The following is a 25,519-nucleotide window of genomic DNA, read 5'->3' as shown; positions in this document are numbered from 1 at the left end:
TATAATCTACTATCACTCTCTGCCCTTTGTGTGTTATTTTCACTCTCGTTGAAGGAGTGAAAGAAATGAAAATGCAAGCTACAAAACAATATCTGAAAAGATTCTTTTTTATATATGTACGTACATATGTCTACATATATGTTTGTACACAAGTATGAGATAAAAATTGGTAAGATATTCCCCAAAATGTTGTAACTAGAATACATTCAAGGAGGTAATGCTAAAAACCAACATCTGATGTATAAAATCAAATATTTCAAATTTTCAGGTACTTTAACAAACCTCAATCTCTGTACTTTCATAAAATTCGGATTACAGACACCTTCCATGTCTTTAGGAAACCTTCTATAAGAGCCCTGTGGTTGTTTCAAGGTATTTTCATAAATTCTTTGATACACCTCCCTTCAAAAACTGATCATAATTCCTCTCCCCTTGAGTATAGGCCATATTTAGTCACTTGTTTCTTTTCTTTTTTTTTTAAGATTTTATTTATTTATTTATTCATGAGAGACACAGAGAAAGAGCCAGAGACACAGAGGGAGAAGCAGGCTCCCTGCAGGGAGCCGATGCAGTACTCGATCCCTGGACTGGGAACACTCCTGAAGCCAAAGGCAGACGCTCAACCACTGAGCCCCCCGGCATCCCAGTCACTTGTTTCTACCAAAAGAATATAATGGAAGTAAAGGTGGGTTATTTCAGAGTCTAGATCATAAAGGTTATTGAAGTCTATCCTTGCTCTCTGTCTTCCATTACTCACTTTGGAGGAAGTCAAATGCTATACTATAAAGACATAAGCTATCCTATAATGAGGCCCACATGAGAAGAAACCATGGCCACTTACTACCAGCAACAGGATCCTCCTTCAAGCCTTGAGATTAACTCCAGCCCTGGTCAAAATCTTGACTGCAACTTCATGAAATACCCTGAGTCAGAACAACACTACTAAGCCATTCTCAAATTCTTAGTCCCCAGAAACTGTGAAACAATGCATCTGTTATTTTAAGGCATTAAGCTTTGGGGATAATTTGTTGTACAGCAATAGATAAATAATACAGATTTTGGTACCCAGAGATAGGGAATTGCTATACCAGATTGTGGAAGTAGCTTTAGAACTAGAAAGTGGGCAGAAGCTGAAAGGACTGTTGAAGAGAGTTTTAATGAACGCTTGAAGAGCCTCAAAGGAATTGTTTATGGGAACAATCTGTAGGAAGATTAATGGCCATTGAGGAGGCTATGAATGGAGGCTTAAAGAAAAGTATGGAAATCTTACTAGAAATCAGAGGAATCAAAATCCTTTATGTAGTGCCAGAAAGCTTATCAACATCACAGTAACATAAGAAGTAGGATAGGTATCTAATGAATGAAGGTGATCTAGCTAAAGAGATTTCTAGACAAAATGTTTATCTTCTTCTGCTTCTTTCTGCTAAAATAAAATGCAAGAGAGATAAATCAAAGAAAGAATTATTAAACATTTAAACAGTTGAGATGTATTAGTTTTGAAAATTCCCAGCTTCTCCAGTTGGCAAACAATATTAAATTAAGAAATCTTCCAGGCAAAGATCTAAATATTCTAAGGTGTCTTTCACAGATCCTCTTAAACAACAGGGCTTCCAAGAAGATTAAGGAACTATCTCCAGACATCTTAGAAGGAGCCCAAAGAAGAGAAGGAGCTATTCCAAAGGATTTATGAGCATGACTAGTATCTAATGGAATGAACCCCAATAAAATTGAGAGGGATGCCTGGGTAGCTCAGCGGTTGAGCTGCTGCTTTTCGCTCAGGGCATGATCCCAGTCCAGGGATTGAGTCCCGCATCAAGCTCCCTGCATGGAGCCTGCTTCTCCCTTTGTCGGTGTCTCTGCCTCTCTCTCTATGTCTCTCAGGAATAAATAAAATCTTTAAAAAAAAATTCAGAAGAGATGCACAAAGATTTACAAGAATTATATGGAAGAAACACAGCCAGCTACAACTACAGAAAGGGGCAAAGACAGACAATATCAAATGAAAAGAGGCCTTTAAAAATCCCCAGAAGAGGCATTTGGGTGGCTTAGTGGTTGAACATCTGCCTTTGGCTCAGGTCATGATACCGGGGTCCTGGTCCTCCCCAGGGGAGCCTGCTTCTCCTTCTGCCTATCTCTCTGGCTCTCTGTGTGTGTCTCTCATGAATAAATAACTAAAATCTTTAAAAAATAATAAAAAAAATAAAAATCCCCATAAAATAAAAATCCCCAAATTTTTACTAAAATGAATCCACTGAGGAAATTCTGCTTCATGTTATGAAAAAGGACCAAGCCTCCAAAGGATGAAGCCAAGAACCATGGACGGTTATATCTAGGCTTTGAGTCCTCATCAAGGAACTTCCAATTTCTGCTCTGCTGCATTTTAGAATTTCTATGGACAGAGATTCCTGTGTGTCTCCCCTCACCACCACCACCCCATTTTTTAACAAGCCATCTTGGAAACAGATTTTCCATGCCCAGTCAAGTCTTCAGGTGACTGCAACCCCAGGTGAAATCTTCCTATAACCTGATGAGAAATCCTCAACCAGAACTACCTAGTTAAGCAACTCTCCAATTCGTAAACTACAGATAAATGCTATTTTAAGTCTCAGTAAGTTTGGGGTAGTAATTTTTTATGCAATAAATAACACAAAATCACACAATAAATTTCTCCTTACACTCTGTGCCAAAAAAAAAAAAAAAAAAAAACCTACCCAAATAAACTTAAATCCTTTTTACAGATGAGCACTGTATAATCAACCAGTTTTGTTTGTTTTCATTACCTTCTAAGGAATTTAGAGTTAAATGCAAGGCTCAGGTATAGTAACCAACTCATGGTTTTCCCAAACCTTTCCAGGAGGTTTTCACTTTCAACTGCTTTAGTGGCACTTTAATGAACTGTTATTGTATAAATATAACACGGCAAATGATCTTAAATCTTCTATTTCAATTAGGCAAAATAAAAAAATACTAAATATGAATAAGTCATGGGAATAAAAACTACAGCACAGGGAATATATAGTCAATGCTATATAAATAGAGTTGTATGGTGACAGATGGTAGTTATTACTCCTGAGCATAGTAAAGAAATGTTGTCATTAGGTTGTATATCTGAAATTAATGGAACATTGTATATCAACTATACTCAAAAAAATACTAAATATTCCCTAATAATTATATATTCATAATTATATTGCCCATGGTTAGTAGTTAAGTATAATGCTAGAAGTTTTAATGCAAATCTGACAAAAGATGGAAAAATGATCTCGCCCATGAACAGACTTAATATAAAGATGTTAAAGCAAATATTGGAGCCTCAGCTCATGGGTAACATAAACTTAGTAAAAATATATGTCAGAGTACATCCAAAACTGTGCAGAACAGTCTGTTTTTGAAAATTAAACATATTTCCTGAACTTACTTTCAATAAGATTTTTATCTTAAATAAAACATTCATAAATCATGTCTTTGATACCAAAGAGAATAGCATTATAAAAAGACTTACAGAGCAAACTAATTTTATCCTACAACTACTCTTTTACTTAACCATAAGGAATAAAATTAATAAATGGCCTGATATAATGATCTATACATAGAGTTGAGTCCTATCGCAGTACTTAAGGATACTTAAGTCATTTTAATACCAAACACCTAGCACTACATTTTCTAGTTTTTCTGTAATTGTGTAGAATTAGATCATAGAAATCAAGAGATTCCTCTGGAACTTCTGTGATCTTGTCTCAATCCTCCAAATAGTCTTGCTTCTCAACTTTTTTTTTCCCCAACTATTTTGCTATGTAAATCTTCAACTTTGTACTATTCCCTCCAAATCTTACACTTCCCTTTTTCCCATTGTTTTATTTATAACATCCAAATTCCCTATTATTTTCAACATATTCAAATTGTAAATATTCCTGAAGAGCCAAAATTAAAATCTACATTAAAAATTCTACATTTCCGGGATCCCTGGGTGGCGCAGTGGTTTAGCGCCTGCCTTTGGCCCAGGGCGCGATCCTGGAGACCCGGGATCGAATCCCACGTCGGGCTCCCGGTGCATGGAGCCTGCTTCTCCCTCTGCCTGTGTCTCTGCCTCTCTCTCTCTCTCTCTCTGTGACTATCATAAATAAATAAAAATTAAAAAAAAAAAAAAAATTCTACATTTCCAAAAAAAAAAAAAAAAAAAATTCTACATTTCCAATCTCATGCAATTCAAAATTCTGTCATCTTCTGAAGCTCCTAAATATCCACTACCTTTTTTATTTGGTAGTTATTTACACATTTTACTGGTATCTTTTTAAATGTATATGTCACACAATTGTTTAGGTTTTACAGTTAAGGGCCAAGGACAAATTGATATTTTAGTGTCTAGCATACTTTTCCCATGGTATGCATGCTAAAAATATATGTAGATAAATATTTTATCAGTAAGCATCAACTAAAGAAATGCATAATACATCAATTATCCAATTCAATACACCAAATACGGAGACATAACATTCTGAAAAATTACAGAAGCTTATTTAGAGTAATTATTCCAGAAAGATTTAGGTGTTTTATTAAGATGGAATCTTACCTTTAGCACGATGATAGGACTGAAGAAAATTGATTTCTTCCCTGCTTTTAGCCTTTTCTACATGAAGTCCTGAGTCAACAAAAGTTGAATTCAATGTTTCTTTGAAACTCTGTAGATCTACTTTTCCTTTATTAGAATCTGGTGTCCTAGGCACTTCCTTTCTATTCTTAGAAAATGAGTTCAATGTGTTTGATTCAGAAAGTGGTGTACTCATAACTTTTTCTCCTACTGGCAAAGAAAATTGAGAATACCCTGGAGACATAAATTCTTTATTTTTTGCTGCACTCTGTGGAAAATGTGCAAAACTTGGACTCCACTTATCTTCACTTGATGGGATAGTAATAGTTCTACTTGTAAAACCAGCAACATGATCTTGTGGTATTACTGCTTGATTCGAAACATAATGTGCATCATTGGTCTCCTTAATATGTAAACACCTTCCAGAAAGATCATCTAAAAATTTATTATTTGTATCTGATGCATGTCCTAATATTTCATCATCAGAATCTGGACTACAAAATCCTAAATCAAATGTAACAGAAAATAAATCCTTAGAGCAGTCAAAAACATATTCATCATTCTTCAGTTTTTCCTTATATATCCCTCTCATATCTTCATGAGATTTCCAACTATTAGTATCACAGATAATTTGGTCTTGGAGTTGAGGATTACTATCTAACAAAAGTTCATCAGAAATTAAGAACTGAGAATCCAGTGCCATTTCACTTACAGCAGTTTTGCCTGACACACCTGAAGATTTATATTTATTGTTCGAGGGAGAAAGGCTCAGGTCAAACTCTGTATTAAGATCTTTGAATAGTGGTAAACTCTTATTTTGATCAGTGAACAATACTGGAAGGCCACTGTTACCCGTATCACAATTTTTTTCTTCAACTAAACACTTTGGAGGGCCTATGTTTATTTGAATATGATTGCTGGATACTAAATTTTCATTTTTATTATCTTTCTGTACTTTATCAACATAGTCATAGAAACCTGGCTCATCAGAAATCTTATCATTAGTTGCATTATAAAAGCAACTTTTTTCAGAAGGATGATTAATAAATTTAAGCGAATTCAATTCTAAATCCTGTTGAGAATTTACAGGTGAGTATGACATCAAACAAGTAGATTTATCATTTTGTAAATACTCATTGTAGGATAGGAAAGGCAAATGATCAAGTTTACAACACTCAGCAATTTCATATTCCAAATTTGAGAGTCCAGAGAGAGGTGGAGGAGAATGAGATAAAAATCTCTCTACATTAGCTAATACCTCTTTTGTTAATGAATGACAATTATAAAATTGATCATCTGTTTTAGCTATACAAAGCTCTTCCTCAAATGGAAGAAATAAGCTAGATGAACTGTATTTCTCATCAGTGAAACTGTTATAACCAGAATCTAAAAAATTTCCAGCAAATGAACTAGATTCATTTGTGAATTGACATTCCATTAATTCATGTGGCTGATTAACATTTTCATTGACAGCACATATGGCAGCAGCAACTTCATCTGTATTTGATGCTCTTTTATCATTTAGTCGGTCTACCTGAGAAATATTTTCAACAGTAGTACTGCCATCAGTATCTAAAGAATTCATAACAGTATCATTATTTTCTTTCATAGGCTGATCTTTTTTCAATTCTTTAGAGGCTTTTTTCTTTAGAGAAGCAATTTTAGCAGGTTTGACATGAGTTTGTTTAAAAATTTCAGCACATTCTTCATCAGATTCTGTCATTAAGAATGAACTGCCTTGATTTATATTCCCTAAAAATGAAGATTTCTTGTTACTAGTAAAAGTACCATTGGCAAGAGGATTATATTCATTCCTGGGAGCACTGAATGTTGAGCTAACATCTTCCATTTTTAAGTAAGATTTAAGTTCCAATTCATAGCTGCATTCTCCCTAGAAAGAAGGAAAATAAAAAAGTCACAGGAAACAAGAGCCATTATTAAAAAATGAATTTTATTTTATGTTAGAATATTTTCTAAACAGTATTACATTACTCAAATTATTTTCTTTTATAACTTAAAAATCACTCTTTTCTTAAGACTTTATTTATTTGAGAGAGAGAGTGCAAGAGTGCACATGAGGGGGGTGCAAAAGGAGAGGAGAGAGAGAATCCCAAGTACACTACATGCTGAGTGCAGAGCCTGAGGCAGGGCCCACTCACTACCCTGAGATCATGACCTGAGCTGAAACTAAGAGTTGGATGCTTAATAGACTGAGCCACCCAGGCACTCCTAACTTAAAAAAGTTATTCTAATAAACAAAATTATAAATGACACTACTCTGTAATTATCATAATTTATCTTTAGTCAGTTATTTCTGTATCCTCAGAACTTAATATATGAAAGACCCATGATAACTATTTGCAGAAAGAACAAATTTAATAAATAATAAAATATTATTATAGGGGTACCTGGGTGGCTTAGTTGGTTGAGCATCCAACTCTTGGTTTTGGCTAGCCCGGCATCAGGCTCTACACTCAAGTGAGAGACTGCTTCTCCTTTCCCTCTTCCTCTGCCCCTCCCCCCAAGTCTCACTCACTCACTCTCTCAAATAAATAACTCTTCAAAAACAAAAAGATTATATGCACTGTTCTTCACTTCTAACATTTAATTGAGCAATTATTCTAACTTTTTTTTTAAGATTTTATTTATTTATTCATGAGAGACAGAGAGAGAGAGAGAGAGAGAGAGAGGCAGAGACACAGGTAGAGGGAGAAGCAGGCTCCATGCAGGGAGCCCAATGTGGGACTTGATCCCAGGTCTCCAGGATCAGGCCCTGGGCTGAAGGCAGGCGCTAAACTGCTGAGCCACCCAAGGATCCCCTATTCTAACTTCCTAAAAATAGATATTAAGTAATTAATGTATATAAATGAAAACCAAACAAATATGTTAAATTTACCCTCTTGATAAAGGTAAACTAAGAACAACTTTTAGAATATCTGAAATAAGTATATCTATATATCCATCAGGCCATAAACTGGAATATACTATTTTTAACAAATTTCCCAACCAAGAATTCTTAAGGTAAATTTCTTTTTTTTTAAGATTTATTTATTTATTTGAGAGAGAGTGAGTACCCACTCGCACATGCATAAGCATAGCGGGGGTGGGGAGGGAGGCAGAGGGAGAGTCTTAAGCAGACCCCATGCCACATTCAGAGCCTGAAGCAGAGTTGATCTCATGACCCTGAAATCACGACCTGAGCTAAAACTAAGAGTCAGATGCTTAACCAATGGCACCACCCAGATGCCCTTGAAACTCTTACAGTAAATTTCTAAATTTTTCTTATCTCTAAATCTAAAGTCCCAGGGAATCCCTGGGTGGCTCAGTGGCTTAGTGCCTGCCTTTGGCCCAGGGTGTGATCCTGGAGCCCCGGGATCAAGTACCACATCGGGTTCCCTGCATGGAGCCTGCTTCTCCCTCTGCCTGTGTCTCTGCCGCTCTCTCTCTCTGTCTGTCTCTCTCTCTGTGCCTCTCATTGATAAATAAGATATAAATAAATAAATAAATAAATAAATAAATAAATAAATAAATAAAAGATAGATAGATAGATAGATAGACAAATAGATAGATAAATAAATCTAAAGTCCTCCCGAAGTCTGACATATCTTCCTCTCTTCTCCCTGAGAGGCTACTTTAGTCAGTATTCCTCTACTATTCAGAGACTTAAGTAGTAATGAATACAATAAGTATTAATTTCCATAGGTTTTTCTGGGATCTACAACTATTTATATATATTTATGAAAAATAGGTAATAATAAAAATGGTAGCTACAATCTACTGAGTGTGCCAGTTACTAATCTAAATGCTCTACACATATTAAGACACTTAATTCTTGCAAAAATCCTATGAAGAAAGTATTATCATTGTTCCTATTTTACAGATGAAACTGAGGCCCAAAGAGGTTTAGTAACTTACAGATACATGATTAGTAAGAGGGAGACCTGGGATTCTAACCACACATTTTAGATTTCATACTCACAGAAGGTTCATCATTCTGATTCTCTCAGGGAAGAATAATCAAGAAACTGCTCAAAGAATCAATAATTTTCTAAACTATCATCAGGATACAAGAGACATACCAAATGACCTATGTGATGGAAAATATTTCAATAAATAGCAATCTAATGAGAATCCTAAATTAGCTTTACTAATAGTTTGTAAAAAGTATATTAAAATTTATTTTGGTTTATCTATGTCGACAGTTGATATTCTTCTAATTAAGTCTACTTTGTCACCTAAGGCAGAAAACTTGTTCCCTATTGAGATCACAAGGAACGTTTTTAAAAAAATAAAATATTCTAACTATAATTATTTCTATTAAATACTTGTTTCTTATAATAATGACTTCAAATTAAGAAGAATAGGGGCATCCGGATGGCTCAGTTAAGTGATCAGCTCTTGATTTGACTCAGGTTGTGATCTCAGAGTTGTGGGATTGAGCCAACACCAGGCTCTGCACTCCTGGGGGGTCTGCTTGAGATTCTCTCTCTCTCTCTCTCTCTCTCTATTTTCCCTTTGCCCCTCTCCCCAGTGAAGCACACACTCTCTCTCTCAAATAAATGAATAAGTCATTAAAAAATTAAGAATACCAAATTTTCTAGTTTCACCATCATACCAGCAAAAGAAAGTTACAATAAAACTCTACCTCTTCATGTCTCATTCCTTCTATCATTTGCATAATACTTATAAAATGGTGGCATCGATCTGAATGGTCAACTTGATACGTAGGAAAAGGATGATCCTGCCACACTCTCCATTCAGAAAGAGAGAGTTGATGAATTCCAATGGTTGGTTCTTCATTCTTGATTAATGATTTTAAAAATAATAGAAATGATAAATATACATACTCAGATTCCATAAACTGATTAAAAAAACAATACACAGATAATAAGCCTAACATAAATAATCTGAATTTGGGTATTTTCAACTAAAATCTCAGGAAAATAAAGAAAATAATTTTATAAAGTATAAAAATGACCTTTGAAATATATTTTGAAAGTAACTATCATTTGAATTGTATTTGGTTATATTCCAATTTATATAGTTCCATGTTAAGAGCAAATATTTAAGAAAATGTGTGGTTTCAAAAGTACTATTTTGCTAGATTTATATCCTATATTCTAATAAGGACACATTCATAACCTCTCAGTGATAAAGATTCCAATTTTTTCATGCTGCCATTCCTTACTTTCCCTGGTAATAAAAAATATATATAAAATCTAAATAGCCATATTTCAAGCCCTATAAATCTTCTAAGAGGAATCTTTCCTGAGGTTGTTTCCCCAGCTCTCTAGGCATGCATATAGCCTTTGACAATTCTCTTGCCTTTTATTAAGTTCACCAATAATTTGTTCATAAGTCAAATAACAACACCCAATATAAAGTTCTATACAGTTTCAAAGAAAAAGTTTGTACAAAGACGCTCATGACAGTATAATTTTACATTAGTAACACTGAAAAGAATTCCAAAACATAACAGGAAAATAGTCAAACAAACCATGGTATACTGCAGAGTAACATAATAATCATGTAAATTATGCCTATATGGAAATGCTCATACAGTAGAAAGTAATAGAAAAAAAGCAAACATTATGCATTACAGTCAAGTAAAAATATATACACAATAAAGAATATAAGAAGAAAATTAAAAGTTCTACAAACTTAGACTTTACTATTCTTTTTAAACTGTTTACATTCTTAATTTTTTAAGCAAACTGACATTCTGATCATGAACATTCTCTCTATTCCCAAAGCTATTGCATAAACCCTATAAGGAGTTATCTGAAAACATGTTCAACTTACTGGTGTGTTTTCTTCATTTTCTAAAGATAAAAACTGAACTTGAGGCAATGTTATTTCCTTAATTTCATCAGTGTCTCTTAACCTATAACGTCTGTTCCATAATTTAAATTCTTCTGCTGATAAGAACCAATCTTTCTTTGAATTACTTTGCTTCATTCCTAGAAGTTGAAAGTAATTGAAAAGAAGTTTAAAAAAATCTACTAAGCAAACACAATACATACAACACCAACTTAAACTCTCCCATCTGTTTATATCTATTCATCTTTGCTAAACCACTGATTCTATTCCTTAAAACTAGTATTCTTCACATAATCATTCACTTCCTGCTTCTATATATCTTCTAAATTTTTCTCACATCTTTGAAAGTAATAGTATAGCCTCCTGTTCAGGTGATCACCTTCCATATTGACTTCATTAATATAACAGAGCCAGGTAGCTAGGCTCTCAATCCTGGTTTCTTTTGGACTCTCTCCATGCTGTGTCTAAGACTTGGCACAAAAGTCAAAAAACTTACTATGAAAACTGGATGATACCATCATTTTTATCTGAAAGACTATCTGAAACTTGGATGGGGTGGGGAAGATGTCAAGACTAAAAAGGGGTTTTAACTTAAATCTTAAATGGCTGGGGAGAGAAGGCAGATAGAGATAGAGAGAAAAGCCCTACTACTTTAAAAACTAACAAGAAAAAAAAAAAAAATAAAAAAATAAAAAAAAATAAAAACTAACAAGAATCGGGGATCCCTGAGTGGCTCAGTGGTTCAACGCCTGCCTTTGGCCCAGAGCACGATCCTGGAGTCCCGGGATCAAGTCCCACGTCTGGCTCCCGGCATGGAGCCTGCTTCTCTCTCCTCCTGTGTCTCTCCCTCTCTCTCTCTTTCTAGGTTTACCAAAAATAAATAAATAGATAGATAGATAGATAGATAGATAGATAGATAGATAGAATGAAATGTTGAGCATATTAAAAAAAACTAACAAGAATCTAAACAAAACAAAACAATAATATACTTTTTTTTATAAAAAGTATACTAAGTTAAACCCTTTCTGACTTCCATAATCTCAATTCAGGAAAATAATCATCAAACTGAAAAAGGATAAACAGTGTAAAGTAGGAACTCTGGTCCCATACAGATGAAGGCAAGAAAAAAAAAAATCAGAGACTACTGAATCAGGAAACTTCTGTCTTAGCTCTGAGTTAAGGGAAAGAACATTAACAAATTTAAGTGAATCCAAAGCAAGTGACTAGGCGGGAAAGGACCTTGAAACTTCCTGGTATGAAAACCAGTGAGACTAATAGTAAAACTTGAGAGTATTGTGTTCAAATATATAAAGAACTGCTACATAGGTAATCAAAGGATCAAAACCATTCTTTGTATCTAAAAGATAAAACTAAATCAATGAGGAAAAGGTAGAAAGATTTTTTTTTTTTTTTTTAGAAAGCATTTTTAACATAAGAAGGAACCTTCTTCTAAAGAGGGCTTCTACATAGGGAATAAACCTTTATAATGAAATACAACTTCCATTAACAGATACTCAAGTTGAGGCTGGATATGCATTTAACAAGAATGCTAAATGCAGACCAAAACCACAATGAAACATTATGACGTACCTGTTAGGATGCCTCCTATCAAAAAAGTTAAAACAAAATGAGTGTTGGTGAGGACACAGAGAAATTTAAATCCCTATACACTGTTGGTGTAGTAGTAGAGTGGTACAGCCATTAATAGAAAACAGCATGCAGGTTCCTCAAAAAATTAAAAAAAGAACTACCATAGGATTTCTTTGAATAAAGACAACTAAGCTAACACAAATGGCTACCTCAATTACAAGGTGATTTGGGGATGAACTATGAAAAAATATACAGCAAAAAGGTGCTATCCTCTCATTGTAGGACAGATTATATTAATCTTGAGAATATGTATGTAAAGGATCATAACTGCCTGGAGGGATGTATAGGGTTGAATTTGTGTCTTAGTATTATCTTAGTGAACTGTCTATGTTCACTGTTCACTGCATCAGTGCTTATTTGAAAGAAAAACTGTTTTCTTTCTTTGCAACACTTGGTAAAGAGGATTTTCTGGGTTGGTAGGACATTTTTCATTTTCTCAACACTGATTTTCTCACTCTGTTCTGTCATTGTCTCCTTCCCTTTGCCACAGGAATAATCTCTTATCTTTTCCAAGACCTATAACATCCTAGAATGTACCTTAAGTTTCTCAAAAAGGAAGTATATCAACATATGGCCTACTAACTAACAACAGGAAAAAAATACGTAGCTTAAAAGCAAAGGTTTTTTATTTACCATTCTTATAGGAAAAGTTAGAGGACTTCCGCTGCAAGTTCCAAGGCTTCTCTGGTTCATAGGCAGCACAAGTGATAAACATTTTGTGTAATTCTGGGTTGATTCCATCAGGAACCATTCGTGGACTTCCTTGGTAAAAATGAAGAACTTGCCTGTTACCTGAAATTGCTTTATAAATACTTCTTTTGTTGGACTGACTTTGATTATAAGTCTGCAAAGACAAATGTCAAATTACATTATTTCTACAATAATCACTTAGCCATAATAAGAAGTTATTATATTTATTTGGATTTACTATAAACAGTAAATTATACTATGATCCACTTAAATACTGAGAATACCCATTACCTTGAACTTGAGGCCTTTTCAATTAACATTTGAAAATCAGTTCAAAATCTAGTATTATAAAAGCCTACCTTCATAACTATATTGCACAAAGGAAATCTTTTATTTGGAATCTTTCTATTTTTGAATAAGGTAAATATTTATATATAAGCGTAAATTGCTTTAAAAAAATACTATTGCTATATTCCAGCTTGTTACTTCATCTCTCTATACTTCAATTTTCTTTACTGTATATAAGAAAGGCATTATCCCCCATACAGAATTAAATGAAATAATGCATCTGACGCACTTAGAACTACTGCCCAGCAGAGTAGGTACTCATTAAATGTGGGTCATTATGACTATCTTACAGATAAGAAAACTAACATCCTGGGGTGCCTGGGTGGCTCAGGCAGTTAAGTGTCTGCCTTCGGGTCAGGTCATGATCCCAGAGTCCTGGGATCGAGCCCCCACATCAGATTCCTGCTTAGAAGAAAACCTGCCTCTCCCTCTCCTGCTCCCTCTGCTTGTGCTCTCTCTTTCTGTCAAATAAATAAATAGAATCTTGAAAGGTAAATGCTTAACCAACTGAGCCACCCAGCACCCCGCTGGCACATATTATTCTTGGTTGGTTGGTTGGTTGGTTGGTTGGTTGGTTGATTGATTGGTTTAAGCAATTCTTTAAAGTGTAAAAACCATTCTCAGTTCACTGTATTAATAAATAAAAGAAAAAACTAAACTAAAAACAAAACACAGGTCTTAGAAGCACAGGGAAATAGTAAAACAAACTAATGCGTATTGATTTTGGTAGTTAGGTGTCTCTAAATTAATACTGAAGTACAGTATTTTATATGGATAAAAATGACAAAACTGAACCCAGTTAAAAATTCTCCTAATTACAAGAAAAGAATACTCTGAATCTATTACAAAGTGGGGACAAAACATCAACCAAAATCTACAGATTGTTAGGACTTTTTTTTTTTTTTTAGATTTTATTTATTTATTCACGAGAAACCGAGACAGGCAGACATAGGCAGAGGGAGAAGCAGACTCCTCATGAGGAGCCTGATGTGGGATTTGATCGCAGGGCCCTGGGATCACAACCTGAGCCAAAGGCGTACTCTCAACCACTGAGCCACCCAGGTGCCTGACTGTTTGGACTTTGAATGTTAAGAGATTGCTATTTATCTTAAGCTATATTTCCCAAATTTTAATTATCAAATTCTGTTTCTATAAGTCTACTTACACGTTCTTCTCGTCCTTCAGCAAGGATAACAACAATTCTGCCTTTACGTTTGCGGCCAGTTCTGCCCATTCGTTGTACAAGACGAATTGGGCTCTTCTGGGCATCAAAACATATTATAAGATCAACTTCTCCTATATCCAAACCTTCTTCACCAACACAAGTAGAAACCAATGTATTATAACCACCACTACGAAACTGTTTCACAACCTAAAATAAAAATGATATAAAAATAAACAGATACAAATGTTAGAGACTTGTAGATCAAAGCACATTTTTCCCACTCACCCCAAAATGGTGAAATCAGATTACAAATCAGAATCTAGGATGCTGGGCAGCCCGGGTGGCTTAGTAGCTTAGCACTGCCTTCAGCCCAGGGCCTGATCCTGGAGACCCAGGATCAAGTCCCACATCAGGCTCCCTGCATGGAGCCTGCTTCTCTCTCTGCCTGTGTCTCTGCCTCTCTCTCTCTCTCTCTCTCTCTCTCTCTGTGTGTGTGTGTCATGAATAAATAAATAAAATCTTAAAAAAAAAAAAAAAGAATCTAGGATGCTATGGAATAGGAAAAGAAGTGACAAAATGGCGATATAAACCAAAACAGACCATAGTAAAATGCAAAGGACAGTCCTAATGTCTTTGCTTTCATAATCACTGTGATGCCAAAAAGGTTTCCTAAATTTACACATAAATGAGAAACCCCAAATATTATTTAGTGTCACTAAAGGGCTATGGGCAGGTAAACGGACCAGAGCAATTACTGCTTATCATATCCTAGACCTAAATTTATTGTTAGGTCTATCTGAAGTAAAAATTTTATTACTCCTAAAATTTTTATCTAACCTTTTATACTGCCATTCCAAAAAAGGATAGCAGAATATGCCACCCCAAAATATGACTGTGGGAGATTAGGACACACTGCCCCAAAATATGCTACTTTGATATATTGGTTATTTTGAACTATGTATACAAGTGAAAAACAGCAAAAGCAGAGAAAGACTTCCTCTCCCATTATCTGTCCAAAAACAGGAGGAATTCAATTGTCATAAATCCCTTTCCTCGGATTTTCATCAACCAGAAAAAACGGACTCATCACAGGACCCTAAAAGTCATCCCTACAACCAGACAAACTTGGTCACAAATTGTCACACTTCCCATCTATTCTTCTAAGAACTCATTCATCTTTCCCAAATATCAATTACTCTCTCTCCTAAGAACTAAGAAGCCTACGTTCCTCCTCTTTTTTCTCTACTACTATGGTATTTAATTCTGAATTCTAAGCCACCATAGGAAGTTACTCCTTTTTCCCTGCATAACTTCCATGTATAACATAAGGTATACATGTTAACAAACTTCAAGATTTATATATTCCACTGTTTAACATCTCTACTTGATGTTTAAAACAATGCTATTCAAAGTGTAATTCACGAATTATTTATAACTGGTGTGGTTCAAACTGTTTATTAGCCAACAACAGCATAAGTACAAAAATTAAGAGTAGATATTTAGAAACTTGGTAGAGTAATATTATATTTGCTGGCTTTAGTAATAAAAAACTTGGCCGTAAAAAAAAAACAAAAACAAAAACGAAAAAAAAAAAAAAACTTGGCCGTGAACATTGTTTTCATTAATTTTACTTTTTTAAATAATTCATTATTGTTGTATTGTTCAAAAGTATCTGTGTGACATAAGAGGAAGTAAACTAGTCCTCTATCAATTTTCATAGTCAGGAAAACACTAATTTCATAGGCATGCCAAAGTTAACTCATCCAGAACCAAGCTCCTGATATTTCTCTCCAAACCCTGCTTTTCTTTCAATCTATCTTCATTAATAGCAGCTCTTTTCAGTTTTTGTAGGCCAAATTCCTGGAGTCATCCTTCACATTCCTCAGTCTCATACCCCACTATAATCTATCAATAAATTCCTTCAGCTTCACCTTCAAAATATATCCAGAATCCAACCATTTCTCACAATTTTCCCTGCTACCACTCTAGTCTAAGCCACCATCTTCTTTAGATTGGTATTATAAGACTTCCAATTGGTCTTCCTGTTTCCACCCTTAGTCGCCTAAACTTTATTAAGATAGCAACTGTGCGATTCTTTTAAAATATGAACCAGGTCATGCCCCTCCTCTGTTTCAAACTCTCCAAGGGCTTCTTTTCCCATCCCACTTATAATACAAGCTAAAGTTATTAAAATGGAAACAGCTCATTTACATCACTGGACAGATCATCTAAACAGAAAAATAAATAAGGAAGTGGCTTTGAATGACACATGAGATCAGATGGAATTAACAAATATATTCAAAACATCCCATTCTAAAACAGAATACACACTCTTTTCAAGTGCACATGGAACATTCTCCAGAAGAGATCACATATTAGATCAAAAAGAGGCCTCAACAGGTGCACCCAGGTGACTTAGTTAAGCATCTGTCTTTGGCTCAGGTCATGATCCCAGAGTCCTGAGATGAAGCCAGGAGTCTGGCTCCCTAGTCAGCTGGCAGTTTGCTTCTCCCTTTCCCCCCACACCATTCACCACTCATGCTCTCTCTTGCCCTCTTTCTCTCTCAAATAAACAGATAAAATCTTATAACAAAAGAAAAGAGAAAGATATCAACAAACACAAAAATAATGAAAGCATACCACACACCTTTTCTGACCACAATGCTTTATGAAACTAGAAGTCAATCAGAAGAAAAAAATCTGGAAAGAGCACAAATACATGGAGATTAAACAACATGCTACTAGACATGCTATTAGACAACATGCTACTAGTGGATCAACCAAGAAATCAAAGAAAAAAAAAACAGAAAAACAAAAGAAAATGAAAACACAATGAACAGTCTAAAATCTTTAGGATGCAACAAAAGCAATCATAAGAGAGAAGTACATACCAATAGAGGCCTACCTCAAAAAGCAAAAAAAATCTTATATAAACAATCTAACCTGGGACACCTGGGTGGCTCATCTGTCTTCGACTCAGGGCATGATCCTGGAGTTCCCGGATCGGATCGAGTACCACATCAGGCTCCCTGCATGGAGCCTGCTTCTCCCTCTGCCTATGTCTCTGCCTCTCTCTTTCTCTCTCTCTCTCTCTCTGTGTCTCTCATGAATGAATAAATAAAATCTTAAAAAAAATAAAACATAAAAATAAGTAAACAATCTAGCCTTACAACTAAAGGAGCTAGTAAAAGAGCAACATAAGAAGGCTAAAGCCTGTAGAAGGAAAGAAAGAATAAAGATTAGAGCAGAAATAAATGTATAGAAACTAAAAAAAAAAAAAAAATTAGATCAATGAAACTAGGAGCTGTTTCCTCGAAAAAAATCAATAAATGTGAGAAACTTCTAGCCAGACTTAACAAAAAGAGAAAAGGCGGGATCCCTGGGTGGCGCAGCGGTTTAGCGCCTGCCTTTGGCCCAGGGCATGATCCTGGAGACCCGGGATCGAATCCCACGTCGGGCTCCTGGTGCATGGAGCCTGCTTCTCCCTCTGCCTGTGTCTCTGCCTCTCTCTTTGCTCTCTCTGAATGAATAAATAAATAAATCTTTAAAAAAAAAAAAAGAGAAAAGGCCCCCCAAAAAAGTCATGAATAAAAGAGAATAACAACCAACACCACAGAAATACAAGCAATTATAAGAGAGTATTATGCAAAACTAATGCCAACAAATTGGACAACTTGCAAGAAATGGATAAATTCCCAGAAACATATAAACTACCAAAACTGAAACAGGAAGAAACAGAAAACTTGAGCAGACCAACCAATAACCACCAAAGACACTGAATCAGTAATCGACAATCTCCCAAGATATAAAAGTCAAGAGCCAGAAGCCTTCACAGGCAAATTCTACCTGTGAATACCTAAAGAGGTGAATACCTATTTAAAGAAAAGTGAATACCTATTCTTCTCAAACTATTCCAAAAATAGAAAAGGAAGGAAAATTTCTAAATTCATTCTAAGAGGCCAGCATTACCTTGATACTAAAACCAGATAAAGACTCCACTAAAAAGGAGTCCTGCAGACCAATATCCGTGATAAACATGGATGCAAAAATTCTCAACAAAAAATTAGCAAACAAAATCCAAAAATACTTTTAGGGCATCTGGGTGGCTCAGTGGTTGAGTGTCTGTCTTTGGCTCAGGTCGTGATCCCGGGGTCCTAGGATCAAGTCCTCCCTGCATGGAGCCTGCTTCTCCCTCTGCCTATATCTCTGCCTCTCCCTCTGTGTCTCTCATGAATAAATAAATAAAATCTTAAAAAAAATTAAAAAAAACTTTAAAAAAATCATTCACCATGATCAAGTGGGATTTATTCCTGGGTTGCCAGAGTGTTTCAATATTCACAAATCAATCAATACAATACACTACATTACTGAAAGAAAGGATAAGAAGCATATAATCCTTTCAACAATTGTATAAAAAACATTTGAACTGAGAGCTTTTCCCCTAAGGTCAGGAACACAGCAGGAATGTCCACTATTACCACTGCTATTCAACATAGTATTAGAAGTCCTAGCCTTAGCAATTAGACAACAAAAAGAAATAAAAGTCATCTGAATCAGCAAAGAAGTCAAATTCTCACTCTTTGCCAATGACGTGATATTCTATATGGAAAACTCAAAAACTACACCCCAAAACTGCTAGACCTCATACAGGAATTCAACTCATACAGGAATTCAGCAAGGTGGCAAGATATAAAATCAATGCACAGAAACCAGTTGAGTTTTTATACACTAACAATGAGACAGAAGAAAGAGAAATTAAGGAGTAAATCCCATTTACAACTGCTCCCAAAACTATAAGTTACCTAGGTCAAAACCTAACCAGAGGCAAAAGATCTATACTCAGAAAACTAAAGAACACTCAAGAAAGAAACTGAGGAAGGCACAAAGAAATGGAAAAGCATCCCATGCTCATGGATTGGAAGAATAAATACTGTTAAAATGTCTATGCTGCCGAGGGCAATCTAAATGTTCAAGGCAGTCCCTATCAAAATACCATCAACTTATTTCGGAGTTGGAACAAATAGCTCAAAAGTTTGAATGGAACCAGAAAAGACCCCAAATAGCCAAAGGAATGTTGAAAAAGAAAACCAAAACTGGTGGCATCACAATTCCTGACTTCAAACTCTAAAATAAAGCTGTAATCATCAAGATAGTATTGGTACTAGCACAAACACAGACACATGGATCAACGGAACAGAATAGAAAACCTAGAAATGGACCCTCCACTCTATGGTCAACTAATCTTCAACAAAGCAGTAAAGAATATCCACTGGAAAAAAGGTAGTCTCTTCAACAAATGGTGTTGGGGAAAACTGGACAGCCACATGCAGAAGAATGACACGACCATTTCCTCACATTATATATTAAAAAAGACTCAAAATGGATGAAAGACCTAAATGTGAAACAGGAATCCATCAAAATCCTAGAGGAGGGGCATTTGGGTGGCTCAGTAGTTGACTGTCTGCCTTGGCTCAGGTGATGTTCCCTGGGATCAAGTTCCACATCAGGCTCCCGGTAGCCTGCTTCTCCCTCTGCTTATGTCTGTGCCTCTCTCTGTGTGTCTCTCATGAATAAATAAAAAAATAAAAAAATAAAAAAATCTTAGAGAACACAGGCAGTGACCTCTTTAACTTCGTCTGCATCAACTTCTTACTAGACACATCTCCAAAGGCAAGGGAAACAAAGGCAAAAAAAAAAAAAAACTACTGGGACTTCACTATGATAAAAAGCTTTTGTACAGCAAAGGAAACAGTTGACAAAACCAAAGGACAACCAACAAAATGGAGGAAGATATTTGCAAATGACATATCAGATAAAGGGCTAGAATCCAAAATCTACAAAGAACTTATCAAACTCAACACCCAAAGAACAAATAATCCAATCAAGAAATGGGCAGAAGACATGAACAGACGTTTCTCCAAAGACATAAATAGCCAACAGACACATGAAAAATTGTTCCACATGACTTGGGATTAGGGAAATACAAATAAAAATCACAATGAGATACCATCTCACGCCAGTCAGAATGGCTAAACTGAACAAGTCAGGAAATGACAGATGTTAGAAAGGATGTGGAGAAAGAAGAACCCTTGTATACTGCTGGTGGGAATGAAGCTGATGCACCACTCTGGAAAAAAGTATGGAAGTTTCTCAAAAAGTTGAAAATGCAGCTACCCTATGACCCAGCAACTGCACTACAAGTATTTACCCCAAAGATACAAATGTAGTAATCCAAAAAGGCACCTGCATTCCAATGTTTATAGCAGCAATGTCCACAATAGCCAACTATGGAAAGAGCCCAGATATCCACTGAAAGAAGAATGGCTAAAGATGGGGGGTTCTATTATGGAATACTACTCAGTCAACAAGAAATAAAATCTTGCCATATGCAACGACTTAGATGGAATTAGAAGGCATTATGCTAAGCGAAATAAGTCAATAGAGAAAGATAATTATCAAAGGACTCATTCATATGTGGAATTCAAGAAACAAAATAGAGGATCATAGAGGAAGGGAGGAAAAAATAAGACGAAATCAGAGAGGGAGACAAACCCTAAGAGCTTCTTAATCATAGAAACGAACTGATGGTCTCTGGAGGGGATAGGGTTGGGGGGACAGGGTAACTGGGTGATGAACATTAAGGTGGGGATGTGATGTAATGAGCACTGGGTATTATATAAGACTGATGAATCACTGACCTCTGCCTCTGAAATCAATAATATATTATACATTAATTGAATTTAAATAAAAAATTTATAAAAAGGCATTTGACCAAGTAGACAAAGTACAACACCCATTTATGACAAAAACTCTCAACAACATAGGCTTAGAGGGAACATACCTTAACATAATAAATTCATGTATGAAAAACCCACAGTTAATATTATCTTCAATGGGAAAAAAATGAGAACTTTTCTTCTATGGTCAGAAATAAGACACGGATGTTATTTAACATACTGTTGGAAGTCCTAGCCTCAGCAATCAGACAACAACAACAAAAATAAAAGACATACAAATTGGCAAGGAAGAAGTCAAGCTTTACTTGCAGAGAACATGATACTCTATACAGAAATGCCAATGACTACACCAAAAAAAAAAACTGCTAGAACTGATAAATTCAGTAAAGTTTAAGATATAAAATCAATGTACAGAAATCTGTTCCATTTATATACACCAATAATGAAGCAGCAAAAAGAGAAATTATGGAATCCGTCCCATTTACAACTGCAGCAAAAACCATAAGATACCTAAAAATAAATCTAACCAAAGAGGTGAAAAAAAGACCTGTACTCTGAAAACTATAAAACACTAATGAAAGAAACTGAAGCTGACACAAAGAAATAGAAAAGCATTCCATGCTCATGGATTAGAAGAACAAAGATTGTTAAAATGTCTATACTACCCAAAGCAATCTACACATTTAATGCAATCCCTATCAAAATCCCACCATCATTTTCCACAGAGCTACAACAAAGAACCCTACAATTTATATGGAACCCAAAAGACCCTGAATAGCCAAAGCAACCTTGAAAAAGAAAAGCAAACCTAGAGACATCAGAATTCCAGACTTCAAGTTACAATACAAAGCTGTAGTGATCAAAACAGCATGGTACTGGCACAAAAATAGACACAAAGATCAATAGAATAGAAAACCCAGAAATATACCTACAGCTATATGGTCAATTAATCTTCGACAAAGCAGGAAAGAATACTCAATGGGAAAAAGACAGTCTTTTTCAACAAATGGTGTTGGGAAAACTGGACAGTAAGAGGCAAAACAATGAAACTAGACCACTTCTTTTATACCATACACCAAAATAGATTCAAAATGATGAAAGATCTAAATGTGAGACTTGAAACTTGAAATATCAAGAGGATAACATAGGCGGTATCCTCTTTTATATTGGCTGTAGTAACTTCTTCTGAAGCACGGGAAACAAAAGCAAAAATAAACTATTGGGACATCAAAATAAAAAACCTGCACAGTGAAGGAAACAACAAAATTAAAGGCAACCTACAGAATGGGGGAAGATATTTTCAAATGGCATATTCGACAAAGGATTAGTATCCAAAATATATAAAGAACCTCTAAATATTATTACCCAAAAATGAACAATCTAATTAAAAAATGGGAAGACATAAATAGACATGTTCAAAGAAGACATCCAGATGGCCAACAAACACATGAAAAGATGCTCAACCTCACTGACCATCAGAAAAATATAAATCACATGACACCTGGGTGGCTCAGTGGTTGAGCATCTGCCTTTGGCTCAGGTCGTGATGCCAAGGTCCTGGGATCAAGTTTCACATCAGGCTCCCTGCCGGGAGCCTGCTTCTCCCTCTGCCTAGGTCTGCCTCTCTCTCTGTGTCACCCATGAATACATAAAATCTTAAAAAAAAAAAAAAAAAAAAAATATATATATATATATAAATCAAAATAACAATAAGATATCATCTCACACCCGTCAGAATGTCTAAATAACACAACAGATAGCAGGTGTTGGCCAGGATATGGAGAAAAAGAACACCGGTGCACTGTTAATGGAGATGCAAACTGGTACAGTCACTGTGAAAAATAGTATGGAGTTTCCTCAAAAAATTAAAGACAGAACTATCCTTTGACCCAGAAATTGCACTAGTAGGTATTTACCCAAGAATAAAATAACACTAATTCCAAGGGATATATGTATCCCTGTGTTTTACAGGAACATTACCTACAATAGCCAGATTAGGGAAACAGCCCAAGTGTCTATGACTGACCAATGGATAAAGAGGAGGTGGTATACACATAAAATGAAATATTACTCATCCATAAAAGAGAATGAAATCTTGCCATTTGCAAGGACATGGATGGACCTAGAGAGTATTATGCTATGTGAAATAAGTCAGTCAGAGAAAGACAAATACCATAATGATTTCATTCGTATGTGGAATGTAAGAAACAAAAATGAGGGGTGCCTGTGTAGCTCTATTGGTTAAGTGTCTGATTCTTGATTTTGGCTCATGCCATGATCTCAGGTCCTGATACTGAGCCCTGCATTGGGCTCCATGCTCAGTGAGGAGTCTGCTTCTCCTTCTCCCTCCTCCTGCTGGTTCTCTTGCTCACTCTCAAATTAAATACACAAATAAAGAAAGAAATAAATAAAATAAAAAAAAAAGAAAAGAAACAAAAATGAGCAAAGAGGAGAAAGGCGAACCTGTTCTAGAACCTGTTCTAATCTGTTTCTAGTTAAGAAACAGACTCTTAACTAGAGAGAATTGATGGTTACCAGAGGGTTGGCAGGTAGGGGGATGGCTAAAATAAGTGATGGGGATTAAGGAGGGCATTTGTGGAATGGTACTGGGTGCTGCATGGAAGTGTTCAATCACTATATTGTACACCTGAAACTAATATTACACTGTATGTTAACTAACTGAAATTTAAAAAAAATTTTTAAATGGAAATGACTTATAAAGTCCTAAAGGATCCAGCCCCCTAATTCCTCTCTAACTTTATAGCCTGTTTCTAAATAAATGAAAAATTTAATTACAACTATTCGTACAAAAGCTTATTTTACCATAAAACTCTCTTAGGAAAGCAATTATTGCAGGAATAATAAAAAGGGTTGTTACTCTGGCCTACATAAAAATATTATTAAGTGAGGAAAGGACAAAGTCAATATAAAATCAATAAAGTTGGGATCCCTGGGTTGCCCAGCGGTTTAGCGTCTGCCTTTGGTCCAGGACGCGATCCTGGAGACCCGGGATCGAATCCCACATCAGGCTCCAGGTGCATGGAGCCTGCTTCTCCCTCTGCCTATGTCTCTCTGCCTCTCTCTCTCTCTGTGTGTGACTATCATAAATTAAAAAAAAAAAAAAAAAAATCAATAAAGTTTCTTATGGCACTTGACAAACTCAGGAATAATGATTTTAGGTGTTATCAAAACTGGCTAGAGATTAGGTTGGGTACTATTAGTATTTCAAAATGCTTAACACCTTAGACAAAAATCCACTTCATTTTTCATTCATATATAAATGTTAAGAGTAGTAATAATAACCTGCTAGATATCTGATCTTTTAAAATACATATAATCAGATTTGAAATAGGTAAAGATACTCTCTTCTGATTCAGGAAAACCTCTTAGATGGTCCTTACCAGAGAGAGTCAGCTTAAACAAACTCTTCTTGGTGCAGTGAGGACTAGTATAAAAGATATTTAAAGAAAAGGATTCCTCTTACTTTACAAAGTCAAAAAAAAGAGGGACGCTGGGGTGGCTCAGTGGTTGAGCATCTGCCTTTGGCTCAGGGCATGATCTCAGAGTCCTGGGATCAAGTCCTACATCAGACTTCCTGCAGGGAGCCTGCTCCTCCCTCTGTCTATGTCTCTGTCTCTGTCTCTCATGAATAAATGAATAAAATCTTTCTGTCAAAATTAATTAGACATTAAAGACACACCTATTTGTCAATGACTACTCAAATGTAGACCTATAGCTAATCTGAAAAACTTATATACAGTTAAAAAAAAAAAAAAATCAAGTCTAAAATTTCCCCCAAAAAAACATATATACAGCACTTAGCAAACTTATGACATCTTATTCAGAGCATAAATGGATAAATGGTTTCCTCTGATCTTTTTCTTTTTTTTTCAAGAGAGAGAACATGTGGGGTAGGGAGGATGGTGGTAGAGGGAAAGGGAGAATCTTAAGCAGACTCCAGGCCTAGCATGGGGCCCAACATGGGGCTCCATCTCACCACCCTAACACCATGACCTGAGTCAAAATCAAGAGTAGGACACTTAAACCGACTCATTGACCCAGGCAGCCCCCCCAACCATATTTTTAAATTAAGATTTTTTAATAACAGAGAAAAGAAACAAGCTCATTATTTCTTTAGAATATATAACTAGAATATATAACTAAAGTGCCTTAAGAAAAACAAAAGTAAACATTTACTGAAGGCTCTACAGTATGATTTCATTTAATGCTCACAACTCTATGAACTATGTTTACAGATAAGAAAAACTGAGGCACAAAAAGTAAAGAAACTTGTAAGTGATAGGGCCAGACTCCAACCTAGGTAGTATGTTTTCAGTCTTTCTGTTTAACCACTATACATTACCTTACTTTTAAAAAAAAGGGCTCAAAACCACAAAAGACACTTTTTTGATATTTTAAAATAGGCATGTTTATTCACATGTTTACTATAAAATTATCTTTAAGAAGTAGCTGACTGACCAATGAGTTAAAATAAGAGGCAAAGTACAAAGCTAATCAGTT

General features: G+C 35.4%; 1 protein-coding gene across 1 annotated transcript in view; it reads right to left on the bottom strand.

Moving 5' to 3' along the window:
* FANCM (FA complementation group M) overlaps window positions 1-25,519 on the bottom strand; it is a 68,359-nt gene that overhangs the window by 21,309 nt on the left and 21,531 nt on the right. Inside the window, exons 10-14 of the mRNA XM_077909181.1 lie at window positions 14,262-14,468; window positions 12,692-12,902; window positions 10,391-10,548; window positions 9,234-9,389; window positions 4,571-6,479 (exon numbers count right to left, since the gene is read on the bottom strand). Coding sequence (XP_077765307.1) covers window positions 4,571-6,479; window positions 9,234-9,389; window positions 10,391-10,548; window positions 12,692-12,902; window positions 14,262-14,468 — 2,641 coding nt within the window. The remainder of the gene's footprint in view (window positions 1-4,570; window positions 6,480-9,233; window positions 9,390-10,390; window positions 10,549-12,691; window positions 12,903-14,261; window positions 14,469-25,519) is intronic.

Source organism: Canis aureus, chromosome 9 (genome assembly GCF_053574225.1).
Source record: "Canis aureus isolate CA01 chromosome 9, VMU_Caureus_v.1.0, whole genome shotgun sequence".
Classification (NCBI taxonomy): domain Eukaryota; kingdom Metazoa; phylum Chordata; class Mammalia; order Carnivora; family Canidae; genus Canis; species Canis aureus.
This window is presented reverse-complemented; position numbering and strand designations above follow the sequence as displayed.